The sequence below is a fragment of the Neopelma chrysocephalum genome, unplaced genomic scaffold, assembly GCF_003984885.1.
Source record: "Neopelma chrysocephalum unplaced genomic scaffold, ASM398488v2 Primary Assembly neopelma1_98, whole genome shotgun sequence".
NCBI classification, from domain to species: Eukaryota; Metazoa; Chordata; class Aves; order Passeriformes; family Pipridae; genus Neopelma; species Neopelma chrysocephalum.
The window spans coordinates 2245864-2268145 of record NW_020897761.1 but is presented as its reverse complement, the minus strand read 5'-3'; the positions used below and the strand labels follow the sequence as shown (position 1 = coordinate 2268145).

Below are 22282 nucleotides of genomic sequence, written 5' to 3'. Positions count from 1 at the left end.
ACTTGCAGGGGGGTTGGAAATAGGTGAGCTTTAAAAGTCCCTTCCAACCTGAACTATCCTATGATTCTATGAAAAACAGAGTCTAAGACTTTATAATTCATCATGTTGCCATAAAAAAAATAATCTCCAGTTCACTATCCATTGCAGGTGAGCCTTGATGTGATGCTTCAGGTTTGCCTGATGGCCAGCTCACCTTGTACCTCTTTCAGTGACAGTGGCAACCCTGCCTGGATCTGGTGATGCCTTGACTGCCCACACTTGAACTCCTTCTTTTGCCATGAGGGGATAAATTTATAGGATTTTCTCTCTGACCATGCTTTAAAGGCTTCCTGGACACATCCCCATTAAAAGAACACATGCTGCCTACAGCACACTGGTATATTCCCAGCTGAGAGGAGCCTTTGTACAGGATAAGGAGACGGGCAGGCAGTAACTCTGGAGAGATCTGCTAGTAGGTAACTTAATGGGGAGGGGGAGAGTCTCATCTGCCACCTTCCCATGTGGTGGGGGTGGCGGGGGCAGGGGTACACAGCTCACACAGAGTGCTACAGACCCCAGGGACACGGACTGGGCTGGAGATGCACAGTGGTACAACACTGCATCCGACAGCGTTGGGTGGTGCACGAGGGCACACACAGACATGGAGAGATATATATAGATATGTATATATATATACACACACAGACAGACAGGCCGGCATGTGTGTGGGGCCGGAGGGGTGTGCTCCCCTTGGAAACAGTCTGACAGCTTGGTTTGGGACTGGGGACACCAGCACTGACAACAAAATGAACATGAACCCGAAAACATCAGATACCATCACTCAGCACGGGGTAACCCACTGAAATGAGCGCCTGTGAAGAGAAGGACATTTTACTGCAGGACATCGGACTACGGTCACAGCTCTTGCCCCTAAAGCACTTGCTGCTGCCTGACCCCACTGGCCAGGGCTGGCTGTGAACCCAGTGCCAGAGGAGAGGGGCAGAGCACACCTGGGGACATTTATCCTGTGCTTCGGATGTGTGTATGACCCAGCAGCTGCCTTCCCTGTGCCGTGCCCACTCCCCACACCTCCCCGTGCCCACCAGCATCCGTGCCGGGACTGCAGGTGAGCGCCCGTCAGGCAGTGGGTGACTTTACCAGAGACTCGTGCTCCTGGAACTGCTCTTGGGCTGGATCCATGCAGGCCAGCTGGAAGATCTCCTGCGGTGAGAGCGGGCTCAGCGAGGGGAACCCACTTCGGCCGCTCCTGCAAAGACAGCCCAGCTTCAGAGAGGCCACAAGCCAGGTGCTGCCATCGCTGGGCATCGCCCCTCCAGCGGCTCAGAGCTGGGGAGCCCCTGTGCTTGCTACCCAGGCCTTCAAAACCCTCAGGACAAACATCACGTTCTGTGGAGGGCTGGAGTGGTGCCAAGGCAGGAGAGGACACCAGTGCCTCGGGTCCCCCAGCAGCAGTGGGGACATACCAAGCTCAGTGCCAGCAATTCCCACCATCTCATTCCCACCAGCCTGGGTGCTGGGATGTCCCACTGACCCTGCACCATCCAGGGACCCACTGCTCAACTGCTCCCAGGGTTCAGGTCCATCCCAGACCCTCCTAGGTAAAAGTGCCAGCACTTAGTGCTGGGATGGTCCTGCAGCAAGAACGTCCATGCAGACCCTCGGCCATCCCTCTTTGCCACCTCTGCTGCTGTTGGTGATGCTGAGGCACACTGGCTACCTGGAATCCTGCAAAAGCTTTGTGCCCAGGACTGTGTTTTCCCTGCTCCCAGCAGCAATTTAACCCTCTGTGCATCCCAGTGCCAGCTCCAAGAACAAAACAAGCGCTGCAGGAACAGAAAAGAGCCAGGACCACCTCTCTTGTCAGGGCAGTACTCACAGGCCGGTCAGGGTGTCCTGCTGGAGGTACGGCAGAGCCTTGGCGTTGGAGATGATTTCCTGCGGCAAGGAGGATGGCTCCATGCGCTGGAACATGGGGGCATTTTTCTGTATTGAAGAGAGGAAGAGACTGAGCCTGTAGGAAATGTAAACAGACATCCAGCACTTCACCAACCAAGCTCCCACCACTTGGGAAGGGGACATCATGCTGTCAGGGACTGAGGATACCAAGGCACGTACACGTGCCCTGTAGTTGCCAAACCCCAACCTGTACCACCACCTTCATCCCCAGCTGCATCCCACGCTGCTGGCTGTGTGTTTGTTTGGGAGGTGGTGGGAAGCAACAAGAGGGATCTGCCCACCACGTGCCCTCACTGAGCCTCACCTGCTCCTCCAGCTGCTGCCGCTGCTTCTTCGCTTTGCTCTGCTTGTAGTAATCCATGATCATCATGGCTGCATATATTTTCCCAACAGTCAGGTCAGAGGCTGAGAGCATAACAGGGAACAAAGTGGGAACACTCGTGTTGTAACAGAAACAGCAGGTTTGAAGGCATCAGCGTGGACCTCAGGAAGAGCACTGCTGTGGGATACCCTGGTTACCCTCAGACTCCGCTCGCTGCTCCAAAAGAGAGAGCGCTGAACACCCAGACACTCCTCATAGAGATAAAATGAATGCAGATGGCTTGAAATCATCACCCTAAGCCACCAAGGCACACACCCTCATCACGTCATCAGATGTAACAGCACAAGTGATGCTCATCCTCCCTCCCCGATATGCTCCAGAGATGATTTACAGGAGACTCTGGGTTTGGCAGGAGTAGATCCCTGCAAACTGGGTGATTTTTCAAGAGAGTTCCCAAGCAGCCAAGCAGAACAAGATAGAAGCCAGCCTGTAGCAACAAACCCTTCCCCTACTTCTCCACCAGCTGGGGATGGGTCTGAACAGTCCCCACCTCCCTTTGGGAAGAAGTTGCTGTGAGGATGATGGGAATTTGACAGCACCCCCAGAGACTCACTTTTTGGCATGGGTACCAGCAGGTCAAGCATCTTCTGGGACAGGTGAGGCCAAATGGTCAGGATCTCCTTTTGAAGCTCAGAGTCCAACTGCTGCCAATCTGCACCACCTAGAACAACGGGGGGTAAAAATGGCCCACACACATCAAGACCTGGCACCAGGGTCCACCTAATCCCCCCCTCTCCCATCCTGAAGGGAGGCTCACAAGCAGCAACCAGCTCTCTGGGCTGGGAGGGCCATCTTGCATCAGCAAGCCTGGTCTCCTGCTCTCACGGGGAAACTTTCCTACCATCCCTTCCATATGTGCCTCCATCTCCCCATCCCCTGCCCTCCCACTCAAAGCTGCCACCTTCAAGCTTGCCTTGGGTCCGTCTCTGCAGCTCCAATCCTACTCCTGCCCACACACACCTGCTGCTGCCCCACTTTCCTGGTGAGTGGATCATGTGCTGGTGAAAGAGCAGCTCCACTTGGTAAATCTTTAAATGCTTAGTGAGGCTGTGCATGGAGAGCAGAGCTCTCTGGCCAGTGGTGAAGGGGGTTGCTGAGCTTAGGAAGACCCAGGCTCATCAGGAGCTGTCAACATGGATGAACCAGAGACACCTGAGCCCAGGGCAACTCGAGTGAGCTGCAGGAGACAAAGGTTCAAATCTCTGCTTTATCTCAAGGGGCTTGAACCCATCGCTTCAAGATTCAAGTTGTCTGAGGACTGGGCTTTGGCTGATATCTTGCCCTGGGTTGGGTTTTCTTCCAATAGCTGAGCTGTTCCCAGGGGATGTGTTATTGAAAATGCCATGTTTCTGCAGGAAGTTTTTGATCTGATGAATCACAGCCTTTCCAGTAACAACAACAAAGAAGGTTTTCCTGCTCTGAACATTTTATCTTCCCTGAGAGAGAGATTTCTTTCCCCACAGCCTTAGGAAGTCAAGCACATTTCCCCTCTCCTTGATTTCGTTTTGCACACAGGGAGGAAGGGGAATTCTCTCTCTCCTCCATTACACAGTGGACATCAAGCTGTTTTTACCCTCTAGAAACAGCTTCAAGTGAAAAATTGGCCACCTCTTCCCTAAAGAAATACATTTTTTAGAGATAGTGGCAAAAATTTGCCCGTTCAAGGTAATTGCTGTCACCCATATGCCAGGTCACCCAGAGAAGCTGTGGATGCCCCATCCCTGGAAGCGCTCAAGGTCAGGTTGGACGGGGCTTGGAGCGACTGGTCTAGTGGAAGGTATCAGGGGTTGGAACAAGATGATCTTTAAGGATCCTTCCAACACAAACCACTCTGACAGGACGACAGTCACCCTGCAGCCCTCCTGGCTCTGTCCCCTCTCTCTGCCACCGACGCTACCTTTGGCAATTTTGATGTCCAAGGCCGTGCGTATCAGCGCCATCAAGGTGGAGGTGAAATGGACCGTCATGTCCTCGGCCACGGGCATGTTCATCAGCACCAGTCTCTGCGCAAGAGAGAGAAGAAAACAGCGGACGGAAAACAATATCGAAAAACACATCGACCAGGCTGGAGGAAAAGAAATTAAACATTAAACAAAAGGGAAAAAAAAAATAAAAATTAAAAAAAAAATAAAAAGCAACAAAGAGTGTCAAAACAGCACAGCCAAAAAAGAAGGGCAAGGATCACCCCCCCCACCCCCCCCCCCCCCCCCCCCCCCCCCCCGGCTCCTTCCACCCCAGGACACCGGCTCACTGCCTTCCAGGGCTCCTCCTGCACCCCAGGAACGGCCCCTGAGCCCCCCTTCCCATGGCACCGGGGCTGCCACAGCACCTCCCGGCACTTTTGGGAAGACACACCTGATCCATCAGGGATGCAGGCATGTGGGATGTGCGGGAAGGGGAGAGGGGGCTCAGGTTTCCGTTCCCAGGTGGTTTGGCTTTCCAGCTCTCAACCCTTCCCACCTGGGGCAGGGGAGAGGAGGGTCCCTAACCTTCAGGGACTTCAGATCAGCTGGATTCCTCTAGCATGCTACATCCTGGCGCTCCCTTTTTGCGTCTTTCAGAGATGAAGTTTGCCAGCACATGCAGGGGGTCCAAATTATCCAGGGGTGGGGAAGGGAAGGGAAGGGAAGGGAGGGTAGAAAAAGTGCAGAAGGAAGGAGAAAAGGGCAACCAAGGCAGGTTAGACACGCCATGCTCCTTCCCCACCCTGGGCAGGCGGGGTGCAAACCGAAGTGACCAGATCCACTTTCCCGAGAGTATATTTTGCTTTGTGAATACCTTGGGTCATCCCTTCCCTGCCCATTTCTTTTCTTTTTCGCATGGATTCTCATGTCCTTTCCCTGTCTTCAAGCCTCCCTTTTTCTCCTGGAAAAGTGTGATGGTGGATGTATGCTTGTGTGAACAAACAAATGAGAGCTGGAGAGGGTGGAAGCGTGTTTGGAATTGTGCAGGAATCCCCTTGCACTAGCCCTGAACACTGCTGAAAGGGCTGTGGGCAGCAGCCCATGGCCAATAAAAGCTTCCATTTGCTCCACACCTGGACAACAAATCACTCCAAAGCTCTTGGTCATGTCCTGGCAGATAATGCCCTTGGCAAAGCCATGCAGCTCCCACCCCACGTCCTTCAGGGCTTCCTGTGCTCCTGCTCCATGCCTGCACAGCTGGGAACACGCTGTGCCGGTGCCAGGAGCTGATTGAGAGTCACCACCCCGGGGGGGAAAACTCAGAGACACCTTTAGAAGGCACCTGGCTTTGCCTTGCACAAGCCATCCTTGGGACAGCCCGTGCCAGTGCACCTGGCTCCTCACACACAGCAGAGCTGCTTCTGTGGGGCTTGTCCTTGCTGCCCACCTGCCTCCCGTCTCCATGGGCTTCTGTGCTGGCTGGGATGAGGGTGGCTCCAAACCCCGGGGATGAGCTCAGTTCAGTGAGCTCCTAAGGACATCTCACTCTCCCAACTGTACTACAGGGCTGCTCCCCACCTCATCCCCTGCAACCCTCACACTTCCACACTATTGCTCATCCTGCCCCTCCTCTTCCACTGGGGTCTTCCATCCCCGGGGCTCTGAGTGACCATGGCAGTGCCACGTGCGCGGGCAGTGGAGACCAGCCAACGTGGCCAGGGCTCTTCTGAGCACACCAGGCTCCCCAGGGGCAAGCTAAGCACATGTTGGACTCCCCAACACCTCCCCGGCTCCCCCAGTCCCACCTCCCACAGCTCCTGCTCAGCTCTGACCCCCGTAGAAGGAAGGGTTGATCTACCTTATAGGCCACTTTGGAAGGACATCTCTTGCCGAGGCCTAGCGGTGGTGACATAAGAGTCAGCATTTCATACATCTCAGTGTAATGGATTCGGCCACTGCTCATGGAGGGGGAAGGGGAGGGAGGGAGATGCAGAGAGAGAGGAGGCATTCCCAGAGAGCGGAAAAACGTACAAACGAAAAATAGTACAGGAAAACAGGAGAGAAAAAAAACAAACGGACAAACAGGAAAAGAACAGGAAACCCGTTAATCAAGGCAAATCATACATGAGAGACTGTCCTGATGTGGATTTATAGCACTGCTCACACAGACCCAGGAATGCTGGCAGAAAGCAACTCACCCCTCTCCTCTCTGCTGCTGGCCTCAAGTGCCTGTCTCGCTACCATGCTGGGGCTCCTCCTCTGGTCTCAAACCCTTTCCTAAAGCCCTCCAGCAGCCCCCACCTTGTCCCACAGGTTCCAGGGCTGTGTGCGAGTGGTATAAATCAGATACACGGCACTCGAGCCATGGGTTATTTGAGGTCTCGGTGGTTTGCACCGCAGTGCTCTGTGGCCTCTGTAGCGTCTTCCCTCCCGGGGGGGGGCCTGGGTATTGCTTTGCGTGGCCACCTAACCCATAGCCGGAAGGCTGTGTATCCCCAGCTCGTGGGGGTCTATGCAATTGGGAGGCAGCATCTTGCATAGAAGGCAGTGGGCCAGGGTCACTTGTCAAAGGAAGATGCCCAGTTGCTTCCGTCTGGCTCTGCGGATGGACCACTTTCCCACCATGCACCAGTGCAAAAGGCATGCTGAAATCGGCTGAAAAAACAAAACCGGGAGGAAAAGTTGTACATGCCATGCTCCCGCCCTGGCTCTCTCCCACATGCGGCTGCAAGTTCCACCAGGTTGGAGTTTAAAGAGTCTCAGCAGAGGCAGCTGTTTGGGCCTTCCAACATTGGGGTTCGTTTGGGTTTCCCAAGGGAGGCGGGTATGGCAGGCCCCCACCTCGCGCTCCTCTGCTCCACGAGGACCTGCCTAGGACTGCTGCAGTGAGGAATGCTACTAACAACAGGCCATCTGGTGATGCCTTGAGCCCTCTGCCAGGCTGAGGTATTTGGGCTGTGTCTCCCTCTCTCTGCACATCCACATTTCCCAGGGATCCTGGGCTCGGCCACCTCTTCTTCCCCTCGTGCCAGGCTTCTGTCCCGCACTGCAAGGTTCAGGATGCTTAATGGCCAAGGGCAACCTCACAGTGACAAAGGCATCAACCCTTACAGCTGGGCTGGGAGGACGCTGCTGGAGAGGAGCCCACCTCAGCCGGGGTGGCCTGGGAGAGAGGGCACTGCTGAAAAATTAAGCACCTCCACAGGACCTTTGCTTCTTCCCTAGAATGTGCTCAGAGCAGTGTGGAAGAGGGAGAAGATATCTCCTCAGGGAGTACCTGTGGTCTGGAAGCAGACTCCTGGCCAAAGAGGCCCCACCAAGACAAGTTCTGACAGGTCAAATGTGAACCAGAGATGGTGATGTCCCTCAACAGGAGCTGTTTGGGGTACAGGCATAGAACAGGCTGGACCATCCCCTTTGATCCCTAACATACCTAAGTGGGTGGAAAAGAGGATTGATAACAACACTGCAGAACATTAAGTGGGATGATGAAGAGGAAATATCCAGATCCAGGAGTCTGTAAGCAGTGCCTTGGCAGAGCTGGATATGCACTGACTCAAGGTGTCTGAAGATGAGATGACTTGGAAATTTTCATGCATTAATTTAGTGCTAAAAGGAAGCAAGACAGTGATCTTCCACCCACCCTTCCTGGCAGAGGGGATTTTAGGGTACCCAGCACATGACAGGCACTGTCTTTCACACTGAGGTTCTCTGCACAATGAAGGAGGAATGGATTCCTGTGACAGGAGTTTTGCATCAGTGACCAAGAAGGACTGCACAAGAACTGCACTTTGCTGCTCCTCAGAGCAGAGACCTTAAAGCTTTCTGAGCAGCACAGCAGTGCCCAAAAACTACTTCCCCACAGAGTGAAGCACTGGCAGGCACATGGAATGACATCCATCTGAACAGGAAGGCTCCAAAGAGCTGGTCCAAGCACAGGAACATCCTCTTGATGCGAGAGCTGACCCATCTACCCATGTCTGGATGGAGATGTGATCCATGACTACAGCACAAGGTGGCCTGTAAAACCAGCAGGGACTAATGGCTTAGTCCTGCTCCTCAGAGAACCCTGTGAGTGATAGAGGAGGAAATCCAGGGGACATCTCTCCTCCTGTGGTTAAGAAATAAGTACTGTGCCATACCAGGCTGTTAGGAAAAGCAAGCGATGTGACAGTAGATTCAGGAATAGGTGATATCCACAGGGACATCATCTGTGGAGCATTCTCCCGGCAGGCAGGGCGGGCTCACTGAACTGAAAGGAGTGCAAGTTGGGTTGGCATTTTGGGATCTGACAAGATGCAACAGCCATGTGGGTTTTCTTTCATCAGTTGCCTTTTGGGAATTGTTCCAGGGCAGTCAGAATCCCTGAAAAGTTCTTGTGTCCTTGAAATACCTCATGCACAGGGAGGAGGAGACCAAGGAAGAGATGGGGATGGTCTCCCTCACGTGACGACAGAAGCTGTTCTCAGTACCCTTGGCTTCCACCTCACCTTGAGTTTATCCACCTGCACTGCTCTGCCCATCCACAGTCAGCAGAAATCCCAGATTGCTCCAGAGCTCCCTCTTCCTAGGAAGCATTACAGGTACCCCTTTAAGCACCAGGTGATCCAGCTTAGGAGAGCAGTGTCTGCCAGTGGAGCCCTGTTGATAATGAGAAAGACTAACAACTCCTTCCAAAGGTGTCTTCTGTCTGCAGGGACCTGGGCAAGTGTCCTCAGCAAAGGTGCCATCCTCTGCAAGGGATGCAACAGACAAGAATAGAAAGACTTCAAGGAGCTCTTCCTGAGGTTCTTGCAAGAAATTTCCTGTCCCTAAATATCTCTTTCTCATGACTGAGCATCCAGGCTTTGTCTTGCTTGCTCTGCTTTGCCTCTTTGGTGGTGCATCATCCCCACATGCAGATGTGTAGGGTGACAGACCTGTTCCAGGGATGCTGAGTGAAAGAAGCCTTTCTGATGTTTCGAGAAAGATGGGGCAACTACACTATGCTGCACCAAGGAATCCTCTTCTTTTGCAGAGGCAAGATCAAAGGCCAGAGGCATCTGAGCTTCCCTCGCACATCTCAGATGCTGTGAGGGATACAGAAGGAAGAGCAAGTTCTACGATTCATTCTTTCATGCCATGGCATAGGTCATGGCACTTCAGGGAAAGTGGCAGGTAGAGCATTTTGCTCAGCTGCCATCCCAAAATAAAATTTGAAAAAAAAAAAAAGGTGCAAGTCAGTGAGACACACAGAGACCAAATCACTGCCATGGACCCATGGCCAGCAGCCGGGAGTTTGGCTCAAGATAAGGGAGAGGGGCTGTTGAGCTTCAGAGATGTGCCCTGGTGTCAACCACCTCCCCGGCAGATCCAGCAACCTGTGGGCAAGACTAGCAAAAGTCCTGCTCCCCAGAGACATGGTCAGTTGTCCTCCAAAGTGCCACACTTGAGAAAGGGTCTGCTGGGTACAGCACAGCATGCCCCAGGGAGAGGGGTCACCTTGGCCTCCCCATCCTCCCCCAGCCCTCATTCTCCAAAACAACAGCGAAGTCCCCAACATCCTCCAGCCTTCGCTCCCCCGCTTCCCTCCCCAGGAGCAAACCACATCTAAGCCCCGCAAAAAACTCCCTGTCCCACGTGAGGTACTTTGAGAAGCTGAGCAGGGATGGTGGCATTTGGCCTGGCGCCCTTCGGGGCTCTGGGGTGGGGGGCTGGCTGGGGGACGCAATTTGTCAAAACCCACCCCAGGAGGTTCTGGGCCCCCCCAGCCCCGCTCATGCCTCCCCTCGAGGGGAACAGCTGCTGGCTCTGGGAGGCAGTGGACCTCTTTAAACTCGAAGGAAAGCAACGTCAGGGTTCCCTGGGGAGGCGCGGTGGCAGTGGAGCGGGGGGGAAGGAGGGGTGGATGGTGCGTCCCGTGGCCAGGTTGTGGCGGAGGACTGGGAGGCAAACCTTGCACGCCACCCTGTAGGGGCAGTTCTCTCCTAGGCCCAGAGGAGGCGAGATCACCCGTACTAATTTGTACATATCCTTATACGAGATCCTGCCGCTGCAAAGGAAGCACAGGTGGGTTAATAGGACACTGAGAGGGAGGAGGGGAGGATGGAGAGCTTAACCGGGGGATGCTGGGGCCATCTGTGGGGCAAGACCCCCAGGAGCACATGGCTCTTCTCCTTCTGGCTCTGTCAGACCCAGAGAGGGGAAAGCTGTGAGCATCAGCTACTGTCTTCTCCACCATGAGAGTCAGCTCATATCTCCTCACACTGTCCCATCTTCACCCTGGAGAAGGACAGTTCTGGTGGTGAACACCACTCCATCACCCTTCCTCATCGTGCCCCTGACCCCTATGCCTGGTGGGAGAGGGCTGGGATTTTAGACAGGATGAGCCTGCAGCTTGGCTGGGGTTCTCACCACCACAAGCCCTTCCGGTGGAGTTGTGTCCCATCACATCAACAGAGATCCTGCCCTCACACAACCAACTCTCTGGGCCTCAAAAGGTCCCAGGGAAGTTGGCAGCTGAGCCACTTGACTCCAATATCTGGGGAACCTGAGATGGGGAGAGATAATGTGACCAGCTGGTGGCTGTGGCACTAGCACCTGGGTCTCTCAAGGTCCAGTCCTGTGCTCCGACCACCAGACCACGCTCTGCCAAGGGTACACATTATTAGAAGCAAACCTTCCCCTGCACACACCCCTTCTTGCCCACAGAAGCTCATCTCCCCAGACCCGGTGCAGTTGTTGCAGGATATGGCCTGTGCCTGTATCCTCCTGCACCGCTGAAATATGGAAGCAGTTGTGGCAGAGAGCTGGCAGGAGAGGGTGCAGGGGCCATTGGATGCTGAGCCTCCCACTCTACTCCAGACCAGAGCCCTTTGGGAAGCAGGACCCTGTGGGGTGGAAGTGCTGAGGTGCAGCGTGCTGCAGCCTCCCGGGCATCCTTGGACAAGCTTGGAGGGAAACCACGCGAGGAGGCAAAGAACAGCATTACCGCCCTACCCAGTGCCTTCGCCTCTGGTTTTCTCCTTGCTCGTCTCCCATCCCCTCCCCATCGCTGGCCAGAGATGGAGAACCCAACCAGAACCCAACCATCTGGACAAAATCCATCCCCTGAGCCCCCCTGGAGTTGGATATTCCCCCCATGAGACCTTCCTGGGATGGTCCCGGTGTCAGGAAGCAGAAGTGCTGCCCCACTCAGGCACTGGGACCCGCTTGGATGTACTCACCCGTTCCTCACCCAGCACCAGGGGCCAGGGCTGCCCTGGCAGGCCCTCAACCACCGGCTCCTGTGCATGTCCCCTAACCCCTGGCTACATACTATGACAAAAGAGCACAGCTTGCTCGGAAATCAGAGGGGCACATGGCTCAGACAGAACAGCCCAGACATGCTTTTACTGTGACTCTCCTGGAGAATGAGGCCACCAACATGGGGGGCAAGAGTGAATGAAGTGCCTGGTGTGAAGAAATCCTTCCCAAGAGTCATGGGTGAGATGCCCCACCCTGAGCAGCTGGGTGTTTCACTGCTCTCACCTCCTCTCCTCTCTCTAGTTGCAGCTGATATTAGGTATAAAAAAATATCTTGGCTGTGGCTGGTCTTTTGAGGGGTAGGACATTAACAGCGGAGGCAAAGAGTCTCCAAAGGGAGCGTGTGTGTTTGCCAAGGGCTCTCCAGCTAAGATCACCCAGGCTCTGCAGCAGCAGTAGTAGGTCATGGCTCCAAAGAGACTGTCCCTGGGCTGAGGGGGGAAGGAAGGGGCCACATAAAGCACCCTTGTGGTGTGGGGGCTGAGTGAAGGGTAAACATGCTCCTAGAGCTGCCAAGGGCTCTCCACTGCACAAGGGATGCTTGATATCACCCTAGGGGGAGGAGGAGTGGACAGCAAGCCCCCTGCAGTAGCAGCAGCAAGAGCAGAGCCAAAGTCTGGCCACCCACGGTATGTACAGCCACTGTGAGCCCATCCCGTTGCTGGGAACAGGCTGCTGCCTGCAAACAGGAGCCCTGCTCACCGGGGTCCTCATCAGCCAGGGCAGAAATGCAGGAAACAAAGTCCTCCCATCCCTAGAGGGGTGCGTGGGCTGGCCAGCATGGGAACACAGTTCCCCAAACGAGGTCCTCTGCAGGTGGCTTGGCAGGAGCTCAGCAGACCCCCAGCATCTCCCCATGGCTGGGAACAATCCCTGCTTGGCCCTGCTCTGATGGGGAGCTGTGGGTGCTGCAGACCAAGGGATGGAGCCAGTCTCAGGGCAGAGGCACCCAGCTGGTGCACGGGGAAAGGGAAGGAGGCTGAGGGGGATCTGCCCACTTGGGCAGGGAGGAAAGGAAAAGCAGGAACCTCCAGCTCTCAGGATAAACACCATGGTAAACCATGAACATCACCCAAGATGCCTGTGCCACCAGCCATTGTAGGAACCAGCTTCTGCCCTTGGGTGACAGCAGACCACCCCTGACCATCCCAGGCATCACTGATGGTTCCAGTAGTAGAACACAGAGACGCTCATTTAAAACCAGCTCTGAGAGGTTGCTCAGGAGAGAAGGAGCTGGCTACATACCACGCTGCTCTGTCATACTCTGCCCAGATCCGGACAAACTCATCTAGATGGTGAGGTCCCAGGATGGAGGAATCCCTTGTCAGGTACTCAAAATTGTCCATGATGACTGCCACGAACAGGTTGAGCATCTAAATGGAAGGGAAAAAAGCAGAGAGAAAGGAAAGTGGGGGGAGAGGGAGCAAAGAAGGGAAGGGAAAGAGAAGGAAGAGTGATTGTGGGAAGATGATGGAGATGACCCTGTGGCTGGGGTGCTGATGAGGGGGATCCCCAGGGCTCTTGGCAGGAGATACTAACCAGGAAGGAGCAGAAGAAGATGAAGGAAACGAAGTAAACGTAGGCCAGGTCGGTTCCACAGCGCTCATTCTCGCTCTGCCCGGATGTTGCCGTCGTGTCTGGCTCGCAGCCTTTGCCCTCCAGGCAGGACAGCATGATCTCCTGCCACGCCTCTCCTGTGGCACTCCTGTGCCCAACATAGCCATTCTCAGCAGCTCATGGTGGCACAGGATGGAGTCAGGGCAGGATGCCCCTGGGAGAAATCTCACAACCCCCTGCCCAAATTAAACACCTCTGGCATGCAGAGGAGCGTGTTCCATGGCTGCTTACCTGAAGAGAAGCATCAAGGAGCCCAGGAAGCTGCGGAAGTTGTTGTGTCGGTTGATGTGGCTTTCCTCATCCAGTTTGATATTGCCAAAAACCTACAGGAGGGAGAAAAATAGCTCAGCTCTTCAGGCAAGAACTCTTCTGCCAGGGAAGCAGCTTCACATTCATATTCCCATGCCTGAAAACATTCAAGGCCAAGATGGACAGGGCTCTAACCTAGTTGAAGATGTCACTGCCATGGGGTTGGACAAGATGACCTTTAAAGTCCCTTCCAACCCAAATCATTCTAAGACTCTGATTCTACAAAAGCACCCCAGCAAACACAGGCTGGTGAGCAGCCAGCGCGCCAAGGAGCTGGCGCCAAGCAGCCATTGGGGAAGGATTCTCCTCTCCTTGGCAGGGATTTACAGTGGGTGGCAAAGGCTGCGAGAGGCTGAGCTACCATGGAAACAGGAGCACAGAGAGGACCTGGGATCAACCGAGTCCAACCGCTCCACATCCACCCCTCTGCTGCGCTACAAGTGGCCTCTGAGCACGGCACAGCACCCAGCGCTTCTGAGCGCACTGGAGGTGCAGGGACAAAGTCCCACTGCTGCGGGCAGGGGCTGAGTCGTGGTCCTGGGAACTCTCAGAAGCTTTTCCCTCGGTGGACAAATGGTCTGTGATGCTGGGGTCTGGCACAGAAGTGCAAACAAGGCAGGGAAGGGCTCAGGGAGGGTGGGACAGGCAGACTGCTAAGCCGCCACAGACAGCCAGACACTTGACACTACCATTCCTAGGGCCAAGAGAGGCAACAAAGCCACAAACATGGACAATATTCTAATAATGACCCACAGCCAAGGCCATGGAAAGACATAACGAACATTCGTAAAGCGCCTCAAACAGGAAAAATGTGCTGTTATTACTGTTAAATATTTATTCCCCTTTCCCTGAACCTAAAAATACACTAGCTGCAGAGTATTTTTTCCCTGTGCAGGTTTTTTGGAATGTGTAATTGTAGAATATTTTCTGCCTCCAGCTATTTTGCTCAAATAACGCCCACAGACTTTACTGCTTGGGGATTTGTTCACAATGGTGTTAAGAAAAAAAAATAAAATAAATCAAATACTACCACATGGCAGGGTGGGGTGGGGGGGCTGAGTCAGATGGCGGCTGTTTAGCACGGAGAACACCTGGAGCTGGTGCCGAGATGTGTAGGGCAGAGCAGCAAAAACCAGCCACGGGACTCTCGGGGCGGGAGAGAGGGGGTGGAAGATCCTAAACACCAGCGCTGCCAAAAATCTGCCTGTCCTGGCAGCGCATGTCAGGCATTAGGTACTGCAGCAGCTCATCAGGCAGCTCCACAACCCAAGTGTTCATCGTCAAAGGTGCTCTGTCAGATCTTCAGCGTGGGATTTAGTCACCGCAGAAGTGAGGCGGCCCCGCGGCACGTGCAGAGCTGAGCGTTTTAGCTCATGTGCTTCTTATTTACCAGTTGGAGCCTGGAAAGCTGCTGTCTCCCCATGCTCTGCAGACCTCCCACCAGCTGGTGGGTCATCACAGGGCTCTAAGCAGGAGTGCCCAAGCAGCGGCACAGCTACAACATAAACCCCCTGTGGAGGGATGAGGTGGACAATTGGGCTGCAGGGATCACTGCTGTGATCCAGCCGTTCGGGTGGGAAAGACAGAAGGCTGCTCACCGGGTCCCTCAGGCACGAAATCAGTCCCTGGGGGCTGTCTAGTCAGAGATTTAGTAGTTGCTAAACAAAGAGGCGGGGATTTGCCAGCAGCCACTACACAGGGTGCCCAGCTGAGTCTGCAAGGCCACATCTCCAAAGGTCCAAGTTGGGAAGGCAGCTGCAGAGCAAGACTGAACAAGCCCATGGCAGTTTCCCCAGGGCACGTGGCTCTGCAGCTCCCAAACAAGCTGTTCCACCCTCAGGACCTTCTCGGACACCATGACCAAGTGAGGCAATGACAGGCAGGCACAAGGCTTGCTCCTGTGTGTACTGCTGAGGACATGCCGGTGCAGGCTGTCCATGCCAGAGGGATGTCTGTGCTCACCTGCATGCCAATGATGGCATAGATGAAGAAAAGCATGGCGATCAGGAGGCAGACATAGGGGAGCGCCTGCAAGAGAAGCAGATGAGTCATCCCATCATTTATCACAGGTCCAGCTCCAGAGGAGTACAAAAAGCACAGTGGGCAGGTAAGCTGTGCCCATCCATCTCTCCTACGAGCCAACAAGACCTTGGGAACAGCCTGCATTTGGGAGCAGCACCACATCACTGTGGCCTGGGTGGAGATCACGGCACATGAGACTCACCTTGAAGGACTGCACAAATGTCCAGAGGAGGATGCGGATGGTGTAACCCTGGCGGAGCAGCTTGATCAGCCGAGCAGCCCGGAAAAGCTTCAGGAAGCTCATGTTGAAACTGCTGGTGTTCACCAGCTGGGAGGAGATGAGAGGGTCAGAGGGAGGTGGGAACCCCCAGGGCCATGCTACACCCCGCTGCTCCCAGCCCCTGCCTCACCTTGGTGTCTGTCAGGATGATCTCCGTAATGCTGCCAATGACGGTGATGAAATCAAAGATGTTCCAGGTGTCCCGGAAATAATTCTGCAAAAGGAAGGAAAGAGGGAACGTGGATTTGAGCTCGGGGATGGCAGGTCTGAAAGGCACTGGGCCACAGGCCAAAGCTGTTCATGGACAACCATGGAGACCTTGCAGCCCATTTGTATGCAGCCAGGGTCCGGAATACCGTCCTTTGTCTGAGACAGTGGCAGACCTGAGCATGTCTGCAGCAAGCAGCTTCTCCTGGGAGATGATTCATACATCCAACAGGCCACCCTGGCAAACGGGAGCAGGAAAAGTAGCCACAGACAGTGTAGGTCAGGCTGTAACAGCTCATCATGCCAGCCCTCACAGCCAGGAGGCTGCTCTGCCCTCCTCTTCATGGGCACCTGGACCCACCTCAGCCCTGCTATTTATGCAGCAGCTGGTGCAAGACCAAACGTGGCTGGTGACACTGGGAGCAAGGAGGGTGGCTAGGAACCCTGCTGCTAGTGGATCTTATCTCCCATAAGCAGGAAGGAGTAGGTGGAGGCAAGGCAGTCCATGGTTTCAAATCCTAAGTGAGCAGCTGGGGACTTGAGGACAGTGAATCAGGCAAGAAAGTTTCACCGATTCTCAGATCTGATCCAAATGATACAACCCAAGGGCAGCAGTGCATCTCCTGACCCTCTGGGGACAAGGGACCACAGCCACCAGCACATGCAGCAGCAGTTGGCCTAAACAGAGCCGTGGTACAGCACATACATGGTCCAGGCACCAGAGTACAGCAGAAACAAGGCAAGAAGTAAAGCAGCAGTGTGGCTTCACCCAGCAGCATCCAGCAGTGGGAAGTGTAAGGAGAACTAAAGGAGCAAATCCACCCTAAAAGCAGCTCTCAGGCCAAGATCCAAAATAAGTAGCAAGAACCTCACATTATTAACACCTTCCCCCTGTGATCTGTGTGCTGCCAAAGTCCAAATTAACACCCTTGTAAAGAACAGGAGCAGCCACTCACCAGGAAGCCAAAAGCGATGATCTTGAGGACACACTCCAAGGAGAACACCATGGTGAAAGCGATGTTCAGGTACTTCAGGGCCAGCTCATAGGTGTATGGAGCAGAGTAGTACTGATGGAAACAGAGAGACATTGCTAGCCAGGAGGGGGCCTGTCAGCCCTGATAGGCTGATAGACCTGATGTGGTCATGTTTATTGCCCTGGCTCCCTCAAGACTTCCTTTCTTTCTCCACCCAGGACAAATCTGTGGTGGTCTATGTTCCTTGCCCTGGGGGTCTCAAGAACATCTCCTTACTCTCTCTACCTCTCTCCCAGGGAAGCTGCCACTCCTTGTAAAGAGGAGGCAGACAGTAAATTCAGATCTGTCTCCACTAGTTAAGAGGTCCAGATAATTTGGGTCATCTCACTTAGAAAAGATGTCACCTCCAGTTTGGGGCATGCAGCGTTTAAAGTGCCTATGCCAAGGGAACACATGCTCAGACTCTGCCTCAAAGCATCTCCATGACCAAAACACCCTCCGGTCTCACCCCGATTGATCCTCCTTCTCCCCACTGCTCCAACCAGGACAGGCTCACTCTGACCGGCTCACCTTCATCATCAGCACCACGGTGTTCAGCGCTATCATGGCCATGATGGTGTACTCAAAGGACGGGGACACCACGAAGTGCCAGACACGGTACTGGAAGGTGTGTCGGTTCTGGGGCATGTACCGCGTCAGGGGCTTGGCACTGATGGCAAAGTCAATGCAGGCCCTCTGGAATAAAACAACGTGCGTCACAACCTGGCTGATGGAGACATGGGGGACAGCGGCTGCCACATTTCTTTCCTTCATGATCTGAGAAGGCAGGTGGCCCGCGGGTCTCTTACACCTTTTCAATATCTGGGGAGCTCCAAGTTCCCAAACCGCAAAAACCCCATGGAAGCATCTTCTTCCCCCCTTCCAGACTGTACCTCGTTCTTCTCCAGACTGCACTCCTCCATCATTTTGTCTCCTTGCTCTTGGAACGTGATGATGATGAGAGCCACGAAAATGTTGACGAAGAAGAAAGGGAAGACCACAAAATAGACGACATAAAAGATGGACATCTCCATGCGGTTGCTGCGGCTGGGCCCACGGTCCTCCTCCGTCACGTCCACCGAATGCTGCAGCACCCTGTGGGCAGACAGGTGAAGAAAAGCAACCAGAGGTAGGTCCTTCAGGGCTGCCACCACATGACACTTCCAATGGGACTCGCTCTGTACAGCCAGCTCTGTCTGTCCCCCCTTGTGCAATGACAAGGTAAAGCTCTGTCCTAATCTGCTTTCAAGACCTTTCTAAGTAGCTACAGTTTGTTTTACGGTGTTTTGCCTGTGCCTCTGATGGAAAATGGATTTTCCTGTGGTCTACACACAGAGAATAATACTGCCCAAGCTCACGTGACCATGTAGAAAGGTCTATTCCTATGGTCATCTCTAATATTGACCTAAAATGTATCGCAGGGCCATAGAGAAGAAAGGATTATCCATTTTTCACTCCTTAAGGAAGACCCCAGCCTCATAGGGGAGCTAAAAGCCCTTTGGTCTTGATATAATTTCTCATTGTTCCTCTCCTCCTTCCTGCCCAGCAGTTCCTCTCTCAGTCCCACCTGGGATCCAATGGGGATGTGATCACCCCCGTTCAAGGGGACAGACAGAGAAGAATACTCACTGGGGCCAACCCTCGCCGGTGGAGACTGTGAACAGGGTGAGCAAAGCCCAGATGATATTGTCGTAGTGAAACTCATGGCGTTTCCATTCCCGGCATTTCACCTCCATCTTGTTCTTCTCGTGGTCCACGTAGTTCCCTCTGCAAGGTTGGGAGAGAGCAATGACCTTGCTTTTTACACTGCCAGACTAAAGGATGGTGGGTGTAAACCCTGAGGGAAGTGTGTGTGTGCAGTGAGGGGCACCTCTCCTCCTGCAGGGATGGAGGGAGAAATGGGGAGAAGCTGGATAACAACCGTGAGGAAGCAGAGAAGGGGAAGGCAAAACAGAAGAGAGAAGGAGGAAAGAACAGGAGCAAAATAAGGGTCTCTGCATCCCATGGAAGGATGTGCAGTGCTGACACAGCAATGGGACAGGGCTCATCTCATGCCATCCAACCCAAGAGATACAGCCAAGAGCGGGTCATGACCAAGGACTTAACTGGGAACCACAGCAGACATTACCCAGAGGCGTCAAGCAGCATCAACAGGGAACCTACATGCAGTCCTTCTGTGTGTCCTTAGAGCTGTCAGTGCAGTAGAAAAACTTCCCCTTGAAGAGCTGGACGGCAATAACAGCAAAGATGAACATGAAGAGCTTGTAGACAATGAGGATGTTGAAGACGTTCTTGAGGGATGTCACGACGCAGTCAAAGACGGCCTGCAGGAGAGGGCAGAGCTCACCTTAGGGAACCCACAGCCCTGGCAAAGGGCAGGACCAAAACCAAGCTTGCATGTAGAAAGGTATTTCCCACTCCTGGTGGGGAAAGAAGGAAAAAAGCTGGGCCTTCTCCCAGGCAAAAAGCTATTTTATAAACGAGGTTAACACCAGAGCACCCATAGCACACATGTAGGCACCATGCAGCCCCCGGAGCAGCACCAGGGATGGATGTTTGTATCCTCAGTGTTCTCTGCAACCAAGGTAGCAGACAGGGGACCATCCTAATGATGCAATTAGCAGCACTCAGGACTAATCAGTAAACACTTTGCTGTTTTGCATCACCCCAAATAACAAGGCAGAGCAAATACCTCTGCCTGCAGCAGCAGCACCTCCCTTAGTGCTCTCAGCCCTAGTTCTCATAGCACTTTACGTGAAGAATGCCCATATCCCTGTTTCATGGTGGGGACAGGCATTTCCAGAAATGAATTGACGTGGGCTGAATCCATCCAGTGATGAGGAAGAAAAACTGGGGTCAAACCCCATGTTACTGTGCTTAGTTCATCAGACAAATAACCACATGTACATAAAAAACAGGGCTGCCTCGGTCTCCTTCTCCTTTCTGGCTCTATACCCCATCAGCTAAGGCAGAGAAATCCATAATCCTACCTGTGCCACAGGAATAATCCCCCTATTGAGATGGGAAATATCCCTCCAGTGCAACACCATGGCAGCATAGCACACAAAACCCCAAGTCCTTTGCAAGCTGCTCCAGAGAGAAAGATCATAAACTCCGGAAAGAGATTTGAGCTCTCCAAAACCAGGACAATCTACTTTTCAGGACAGCATCTGGGTTTTGCTGCCTTGCACCCACTCAAGCCCCACTGACAGAGGAACTACCTCTGACACCTTGCAGAGGTCCGGGCTCGCTTTTAATAACTCATTGCATCTCCAGATATGAAGCAGCCTGAAGGGTGCTGTGGTTGAAAACAGGGCTCCTAAAGCACACCCAAAGCTTTGAAAACAACTTGTTCACTGCCCATGAGCAAATCAATGTGCATGGTCCCTGACCCACCATTCCATGCAGGAGAAGACAGGTGTAAGGCAGGAGATGGGGGTTGTTACCTTCAGCTTGGGCAGTCGCTTGATGGTTTTCAGAGGCCTCAAGACCCGCAGCACACGGAGAGACTTGATGGTCTTGATATCCCGGCCCTTGTTGGTCCTACCACGTCGGAGGGAGGCACACACACCCAAAAATGGAACGGAGAGACAATAACCTTGTAGACCTGGATGCTCTGGGGGTTTAAACTGCTGACAACACCCCCCCCCAGCACGTGTGAAGGTGGGAACAGGAGGGGCACAAACGTGTGACTGCTGAGTGCTCAGCCCACCTAAACACAACTCCTCCAACACACGCGCTGACAGCTGGCAGAGATGACAAATGAAGCAGTGCTCTCCTCCTCGGGATTAGCACCTTTCCCCTTCACCGGGGAGCAGTGACCTTAACAAACCCCTCTGTGTGGGAAGCCAGGGCTGGGGCAGGCAATGCCAGACTTTCAGGGTAAAGGCAGTACCAGGAGCTTCCCTACTACAGGCATGTGCCTTTTGCAGGTGGGGCTTGCACAAGGCCCCCACCACTGCAAATTGTCTTCTACTGTTACTACTAGTTGCAAGAAATTAATAATAAAATGAGGGAGATGTACTCAATGGGATCTACATTGCCAGAGAAATTGTGGATGCCCCATCCCTGGAGGTATTCTAGGCAAGGCTGGATGGGGCCCTGAGCAACCTGATCTAGTAGAAGGTGTTCCTGCCCAAGGCAGCAGGGTTGGACCCTTGGAAGGGTCTCTAAGGTCTCCACAGATTGGGGCTGCACTTGCCTCCACCCCAAGTCAGCCGAGGCAGAGCTTACTGGCAGAATTATTGAGGAAAGCCCACTCATGACCCTCATTTCTTGAATATGATGATTATTCTCAACCACAATACCAGGTTTTTTTTCTTATCTTTTCACTGCCCACGGACTAGATCTCAGGATGGAGCAGAGATCCTGGTGAAGGTGGCACAGCCTGGATCCACCAGGCACCCTGGAAAAACGTCAAGGAAATGACTTGCAACAACAGATGCTCCCAATTACACAGCTCCTCTGCTAGGGTTAATGCAACAGGGAGCACAATAATGGGCTTAATCGTTAAGAGATGTAAACAAAACCACTAATTAATAGTCCTCCCTGGGAGCACAGCCCCACACATGCATGGGAAGCAACTGTACAAACAGCCCTGGGACTCACTTTACACCTCCTGGTTCCTGTTTTGCTCATTATCAGGGGCCTGGGCATCTGACTCAGGGTGGAGCAAGGATTTGGGGGCAGTGCTCAGCTGGTGCAAGCTGCCACCAAGGACAGCTCAACTGCAGTGATTAACATCTACCAAGGAGGGATCTCTTCAGACCTCGGGGGTGCCTGCACAGCAGTGTACTGCAGTCTCTGCAAATGTGGCTAAGGGTCAGCACTGGCACTGGACAGACCAACATCCATCTGCACCCATCCCCCTGTGCTCCCCAGAGCAGCACCCCACAATTTCCCAACCACCATAGTTACCCCAAAGCATTCCTGTCGGCGATCCAGCCCAGCAGCCACCAAACAGCACCAGCAGAGAGAGGGAAAAAGAGAGAAAAGAGGAAGAAGGTAAGAAAAGCATCAGGGAAGCTGCACAGTGACGACTGCAGCCTCTCAGGTACGGGGACCCTGTGGCAGCTGTCCACCACCCATGCTTAGGTTGAAAGGCACCATGAGTAGACCACACTGTGTCCTTCAGGATGGGGCATATTTCCAGGGAGAGACTCATCCAGCAAGCCAGGAGATCCTGCCCTCCCTGCTGGAGGTGTTGGGTTGGGGGCACACAGCAAAAGCTCTGCTGCAAGAGAAACCTGCAGAGAGCAGGACACTGGGCAACAACAAGTGGGTTCATGGTCCTCCTTAGCCAAGAGTT

At 53.7% G+C, this 22282-nt stretch overlaps 1 protein-coding gene across 8 annotated transcripts in view; it reads right to left on the bottom strand.

Annotated features, from left to right (window-relative positions):
* CACNA1E (calcium voltage-gated channel subunit alpha1 E) overlaps positions 1-22282 on the bottom strand; it is a 111320-nt gene that overhangs the window by 7570 nt on the left and 81468 nt on the right. For 5 of the 8 annotated variants that reach the window (XM_027694869.1, XM_027694873.1, XM_027694870.1 and 2 more), the window contains 19 exons: positions 21892-21903; positions 20421-20517; positions 19138-19298; positions 18604-18741; positions 17868-18069; positions 17506-17670; positions 16918-17028; positions 15885-15968; positions 15677-15802; positions 15415-15480; positions 13375-13466; positions 13066-13231; positions 12772-12899; positions 6101-6197; positions 4236-4341; positions 2892-2999; positions 2261-2361; positions 1877-1983; positions 1138-1246 (listed from right to left, as the gene is read on the bottom strand). In XM_027694869.1, the coding sequence (XP_027550670.1) occupies positions 1138-1246; positions 1877-1983; positions 2261-2361; positions 2892-2999; positions 4236-4341; positions 6101-6197; positions 12772-12899; positions 13066-13231; positions 13375-13466; positions 15415-15480; positions 15677-15802; positions 15885-15968; positions 16918-17028; positions 17506-17670; positions 17868-18069; positions 18604-18741; positions 19138-19298; positions 20421-20517; positions 21892-21903 (2176 nt within the window). Of the gene's footprint in view, positions 1-1137; positions 1247-1876; positions 1984-2260; positions 2362-2891; positions 3000-4235; positions 4342-6100; positions 6198-10176; positions 10274-12771; positions 12900-13065; positions 13232-13374; positions 13467-15414; positions 15481-15676; positions 15803-15884; positions 15969-16917; positions 17029-17505; positions 17671-17867; positions 18070-18603; positions 18742-19137; positions 19299-20420; positions 20518-21891; positions 21904-22282 lie in introns of all 8 variants that reach the window. The other 3 variants (XM_027694868.1, XM_027694874.1, XM_027694871.1) reach the window with 1 other exon arrangement.